This window comes from Brienomyrus brachyistius, chromosome 9 (genome assembly GCF_023856365.1).
Source record: "Brienomyrus brachyistius isolate T26 chromosome 9, BBRACH_0.4, whole genome shotgun sequence".
NCBI lineage: Eukaryota > Metazoa > Chordata > Actinopteri > Osteoglossiformes > Mormyridae > Brienomyrus > Brienomyrus brachyistius.
Window position 1 is genome coordinate 30,172,287 of NC_064541.1, and position 7,138 is coordinate 30,179,424.

General features: G+C 48.5%; 1 protein-coding gene across 1 annotated transcript; it reads left to right on the forward strand.

The window, feature by feature from the left end:
• Positions 1 to 879: 879 nt before the first annotated feature.
• Positions 880 to 3,017, forward strand: LOC125748905 (uncharacterized; the record flags this gene model as incomplete). The annotated part of the gene is made up of 2 exons (XM_049025589.1): positions 880 to 2,025; positions 2,468 to 3,017. Coding segments are annotated over exons 1-2 (1,135 nt in total), but the record flags the coding sequence as incomplete, so codon positions are not given.
• Between the last annotated feature and the right edge of the window lie 4,121 nt (positions 3,018 to 7,138).

A 7,138-nucleotide genomic window follows, 5' to 3' on the forward strand; every position in this document is an offset into this window, starting at 1 on the left:
CATCGCACGCCTGCCTTGTGAATTATCGGCTGTCGTACCAGGTGACAGGCCAGTGTTCACGGCAAGCTGCAAAGAAAAACACCGGCAGCTTTTTTTCCCCCAAGGAATTTAATGGCGGAAACGTCTGTTTTATTATCGCGAGGCTCCCTCTGGGTGAGGCGGCCGACAGAGTTACGTGTTGTAAGCACGGGGGGGTCATGCTGGAAAACGGGACCGATTCCAGGTCATGGTTGCGGGTTCCAGGGTTGGGAGAGGAAACAGAACTCAGTAATTAGGCTCAGGTGATATCAGTGAATGAAGTCTGATTACACTTTGCCTGGAATGCATCCCCCCCCCCCCCCATGCCATCTTATAATTTAAGGTGAATTAACATTTGAAATTTAGGTTAATTAGCATATTTTTAGGGACAGATAAAGGGGGGGATGTGTCTTTGTTGACCTCTGTAAACTCGGCTGATCTCTCCCTTCTCAGGGGACCTGCCCTCCACGTCACTGTCTGCTCTCTGCATGCCCCGGCGAAGTGCTGACCCCTGGTGGTGATGCACTGGCATCACACGCCCAAAGATGCGTTCCTGCAGCCCCCAAAGCCCTGCCCACTCTTTCCAATGGAGGGGGGGACAGCAAGTGACCACGCATCTCACACACCCTGCAGCAGCTGGGGACGAAGGGCCCAGTGGGAGAGATCCAGACGTATCTGCAGAAGCTAATCCATCCTCTCCGAGCAAACATTAAGTAGCTACTTTACTTAGCAAAGACCAGCAAATGGGCTGTTTAACAGGCTACAGGGGAAAAGCCCAATGCAGATTATAAGAGTTTGGCCCGGGGGGGGTCCTTGAAGGGAACCTTGTACAGAATCACTCCCTTGGAGGTAATGAGTAGGATGGAGGCACCGGTCCGTGATGCTGACATTCCGGCCGCAGGGTCCATCTGCAGTTTGGCACGGCCCAGCTGAAGGGCTGTCTGTGTGGTGCAGTACAGGGTGCACTGAGAGCACCACACACCCACATACTGCATTCATCTGCTTACACTCCCCTGTCACACTTAATTCTCACTCCGCACCGGTAAGTCAAGGCCCCGCTGACAGCCAGGGAGTTCCCAGATTGCGGCATCGCTTCACATTTCCTGCATGATCTAAACACATTATGGGTTTTTCCTGAACTGTCCCTTTTCAAAATTGCTCCCTGGCATCTGAATGAGGTTTAATGTTCAGGTGGTGCAACACACTCTAATGCAGGATGTTTCAGGCGGTACAGCCCATAGGGGAGTGTTATAGGAGCACATGATCAATATGCACCTTAGATGGAATGCCAGTCCATCACAGGGTGCATGCAATCACAAACTAAGGACCTTTGAAGGACACTGCTTAATGTAATCAAACGCCTCTACACCGGGGGAGGAAATCTAATAATCTTATAAACATGGGAGAACATGCAAACTCAACATGCAAGGCTATGGGGCAAACACGCAAACTCAACATGCAAGGCTATGGGGCAAACACGCAAACTCAACATGCAAGGCTATGGGGCAAACACGCAAACTCAACATACAAGGTTATGGGGCAAACACGCAAACTCAACATGCAAGGCTATGGTGCAAAGACGCGAACTCAACATGCAAGGCTATGGTGCAAAGACGCGAACTCAACATGCAAGGCTATGGGGCAAACACGCGAACTCAACATGCAAGGCTATGGGGCAAACACACGAGCTCAACATGCAAGGCTATGGTGCAAACACGCGAACTCAACATGCAAGGCTATGGTGCAAACACGCAAACTCAACATGCAAGGCTATGGTGCAAACACGCAAACTCAACATGCAAGGCTATGGTGCAAACACGCGAACTCAACATGCAAGGCTATGGTGCAAACACGCAAGCTCAACATGCAAGGCTATGGTGCAAACACGCAAACTCAACATGCAAGGTTATGGGGCAAACACGCAAACTCAACATGCAAGGCTATGGGGCAAACACGCGAACTCAACATGCAAGGCTATGGGGCAAACACGCGAACTCAACATGCAAGGTTATGGGGCAAACACGCAAACTCAACATGCAAGGCTATGGGGCAAACACACAAACTCAACATGCAAGGCTATGGGGCAAACACGCGAACTCAACATGCAAGGCTGTGGGGCAAACACGCGAACTCAACATACAAGGTTGTGGGGCAAACACGCGAACTCAACATGCAAGGTTATGGGGCAAACACGCAAACTCAACATGCAAGGCTATGGGGCAAACACGCGAACTCAACATGCAAGGCTATGGGGCAAACACGCGAACTCAACATGCAAGGCTATGGGGCAAACACGCAAACACAACATGCAAGGCTATGGGGCAAACACGCGAACTCAACATGCAAGGCTATGGGGCAAACACGCGAACTCAACATGCAAGGCTATGGGGCAAACACGCGAACTCAACATGCAAGGCTATGGTGCAAACACGCGAACTCAACATGCAAGGCTATGGTGCAAACACGCAAGCTCAACATGCAAGGCTATGGTGCAAACACGCAAACTCAACATGCAAGGTTATGGGGCAAACACGCAAACTCAACATGCAAGGCTATGGGGCAAACACGCGAACTCAACATGCAAGGCTATGGGGCAAACACGCAAACTCAACATGCAAGGCTATGGGGCAAACACACAAACTCAACATGCAAGGCTATGGGGCAAACACGCGAACTCAACATGCAAGGCTGTGGGGCAAACACGCGAACTCAACATACAAGGTTGTGGGGCAAACACGCGAACTCAACATGCAAGGTTATGGGGCAAACACGCAAACTCAACATGCAAGGCTATGGGGCAAACACGCGAACTCAACATGCAAGGCTATGGGGCAAACACGCGAACTCAACATGCAAGGCTATGGGGCAAACACGCAAACACAACATGCAAGGCTATGGGGCAAACACGCGAACTCAACATGCAAGGCTATGGGGCAAACACGCGAACTCAACATGCAAGGCTATGGGGCAAACACGCGAACTCAACATGCAAGGCTATGGTGCAAACACGCAAGCTCAACATGCAAGGCTATGGTGCAAACACGCAAACTCAACATGCAAGGCTATGGGGCAAACACGCAAACTCAACATGCAAGGCTATGGCGCAAACACGCAAACTCGACATGCAAGGCTATGGGGCAAACGCGCAAACTCAACATGCAAGGTTATGGGGCAAACACGCAAACTCAACATGCAAGGTTATGGGGCAAACACGCAAACTCAACATGCAAGGTTATGGGGCAAACACGCAAACTCAACATGCAAAGCTATGGTGCAAACACGCAAACTCAACATGCAAAGCTATGGTGCAAACACGCAAACTCAACATGCAAGGCAATGGGGCAAACATGCAAACCTCACAAACAGTGCTGAGGCAGAACACACAAACTCCACACTCAGAGCTGGGTGACAACATGCAAATTCCACACACGCATACATTCCTCCACACGCACCCCTATGTGAGCACGAGGACCCGCGTGGGCACAAGGTCTCACCAGGACCTTCGCTGTTCCAGAATTATCCATCCCTCCCACCCCCACCCTTCGGCAGTGACATGTAAACGGAGATGCCAGTCTGAATAGGGTATTTGTGTATGTGTGTGTGTGGAGGGGACCAGGCACAAGGGACCGGGCACAAGAGACCGGGCACAAGGGACCGGGCACAAGGGACCGGGCACAAGGGACCGGGCACCTGTGTCAGAGCAGAGCCTGGGAAGGACAGGGGTTTCCCTGGGACTGCAACCACATGCACACACAGGGCTGAGGTCTCACCCTGCATCCGTGGATCTGGCCGATTGTGTTCGCATCAGTTACTGAGGAATTACCCTGAGGGTGCTCACACCGCCCTGCCCTCCCCCCCACCCCCCCGTAGCCTCTAAATGGGATTTCCCGATTCACCTGATTCCCTCCAGGCATACACACGCTGTTCAAGTACAGGTTATTTGTACAACCAAACAAGCCTTTCGTAACTTCACCCTCATTGTTATTCGGCCCACTGCTTTGGTTGGGGGGGTTGCGAGGGAGTATCACACTTGCAATCAAGTCAAAGCAAGCCCCAGGGCAAAACAGACCTCTTATGCTTGGGCCCGGGGGGGGGCTCTCATATTGTGATCATCTCAGTAACCAATGTGCTGACTGATGTCACCATCCAGTGCCAGGAGACCAGGAGACTGAGCATCTATGAATGTATGAATCATGAAGACGTGTCTGAAATAGTGCCTGGCACTGCGGCTCCGTGGGTGGCACCCGCACCTCGCGCCTGGAGCCCCCCCCCCCCTCGCTTGCATCTTTTCATGTTCTCCCTGGGCTTTGTGGCTTTGATTCTAGGTATTCCAGTCAGAGGTGCTGTAAACGGGGGCAGGGGGAGTTATGGTGACTACAGGGGCCTCTGAGTGACTGGGGCCCTAAAATGTTTGTAACATTTGGATTGGCCCGGGTTTGGGGGCTAATGTGACCTTCTGTCATGGGGCCCTGAATCTCTAGTGCCCCCTGCCCCAATTTCTGTTTTCCCGCAGTATGATAATCTGACCATTTCGGTACCCACACGGGAAGCTCAATTTTATAAAAACCTGTGAGTGTAATAAAAAAGCTAAAAATCTTGTATCTTGTTTGGTTACGTATGGTTAAGATTATGGCTGGGTAGGTGTTAAGGCTGTCATGTTGGGATTAGGGTTTTTACAAACGTGTGTGCATGCGTGCGCGGGCACGTGTCCTTGCAGGATGATCATTCTTCTGGCAAATATTCCAGGATAACCTCGTTCTCTCTCCCTGACCCTTGGATGAAAATTCTTCACTACTTAACTTATGGAGTATTCCACTGTATTTTATAATTCATACAAATATATAGTACGTTTTGGTGCTTTGATGAGCTCAAAAGTGATCTGAAGACACCTAATATGGCTTTGATCTGGGCAGAGTAGTTGGTTTCTGTATATTCAACACAGATCCATGTACTATGGGTCTTCTGCACTTTGACTTCAACCCCAATTGTTTTTCTCCCAACTATTCGAAATGATCCTGGAAAATGTTTGTCGTTTCGCATTTAAGGAGATTGCCGTGATTTTTCAGGCGAGCAGCCCTTTCTCCATAAGATCCCCTACATTTAGGTTGTTTAAATATTTTATTCTGCTTAACATTGAACCCACGTCGGTGCCTACGAGCGCTGTGTGCTTAAAAAGTGGTTAAGATGACCCCTATGGATATTCATGAGCTAAGAAACCAAGATCTGCTTCAGTTCAGAGTCTAATAACTATTCAAGATAGGAGCATAATTTTCATAACTGCTGGCTATCACTGCTCATGAATATTTATGTCTATTGGAATAGTGACTCTTTTCAACAATTCTGCTTCTGGAACTTCTGTGGATACAAAAGAATATGGATGCAGTTGTGAAAGTACCTTTTCAGTAATGCTGTTTTGCAGTATTACTGTGTTTTATAATACTGCTGTGGTAATATATTTACCACTGTACTGTAAATGCTGAACTTCTGTAACAGTGTTTCCAGTAATACTGTTTTCCTTTAGTGCTATACTGCAGTTATACTCTAATATAATGCTTTATTATCCTAGTTCTGTATTACTGAAATATTATATGGTGGCAGTAGTGGTTTCCAGTAATATTGCTCTGCTCTAGTACTATATTCCAGTAATACTGTACTACTGTATTTCATTGCAATAGTTCTGAAATAGCTGTAGAGGGAAACACATGTCGTAAACACGCCTTAATAGTCATTTGATAGCCATTTCGGTATTTTCTCTTTTGCATCTCATATGGCGTAATAGTAAGAATTTCGTGGCAGTAGCTGAATTTTTTTTTTATGCTGGAAAAAATAATAAAACATGATGTCTTGGCCCCGTGACTCAAGGTGGCAGTCGCCGCTCCCAGGGACGGTGACTTATTTTCTGACCTGAGCTGATTGTCTTCAGAAATTTGGTTCACGGCTGATGTGGGGCCGCCCTGGGTGCCGCTGATCCGTAATGATGAGTAACCGGCGCTTGGATTGCTTCTGGCGGCAGTGCCATGGAGATTTGCGGGCAGTTCAGAGCGGAGGCCAAATCTCGCCTCTATCTGGAAATAAAGAGGCATCTTTGGCCAGGACATTCGGAATGGGATTTAAAGCTCTTCTTAAGCAGAGCAGAGCATGGGGTGTATTTTGCGGTCTGGTAAAGGGATCTGAAGTTGAAGTGATTTGCTTTAATCCCAGGCGGGGATTTTAGCGGTTGACCATTGTATGCTAATGTGCTGGCCTCATTTACATCTCTTTGTGGAAATCGTTTACGCATGGCGTTCGCTGGTCAGTTGCGATTCCATTTGCTTTGAATATTAACTTAACTAATCTACAGAATAGGAGACCTTGAGACAGAATAGCCCCCCCCCCCACCCTGAAATTAATCCCAGCCTGTGTGTTTTAGGCAGTAGTAGTATGATTTTTTTTTATTGTACCTGAACCTGAATTTATCCCCTCTTTATCCCGTTCCTTATTTTTATCATCCAGCTGAGAACCCCCCCCCCCCCCCCCCAGTTTCACCTCATCTCCTCAGACATTTTTAATTCTGAAAATCTCCCCCCTTTGCTCAGGCACGGATAAGGCTTTACACTCTCGTTATACCTGATTGGGGTAAAAACAAAAACCACCCATTTTTCCCCAGGCTGAAGGTGAAGAATATATGTCCCGGTTCTCCCCCCAACACGTTCACGTTTCTGTCAGCCGCTGGTTGTTTCTTCTCCGCAGGCTTCTGATCCTGCTTGGAGGAGCCCCCAGTGCTTTCGATTCCACCCAGCTGGCGACAGAGGGATCCAGCTGTTTCCAGTTGCTCCCCTCCATGCCTTTCACCCCGTGTTCACTGCGGATGCCTTGTCTGTGGATTTTTAAGTCTACAGAACAGCTGAGCTGCACAGTGGATGATTTCAGCGGTTTATCGGTGTATTGATTTCATCTGAGAGACTTGTGGACAGAAACATGTAATTTCCAGATTACCTGTTAGGGGAGTGACTGGAAAATGATTTGAGACACCTTTTGACCTCAGAGCTGATCTTTAGAAGATGCCTCGTCTGTGTAGTTTAGGTCCAGCCTGAATGCGGGTCATGAGATCCATGAGATCCTTCCTCTCAATGTGTTTATT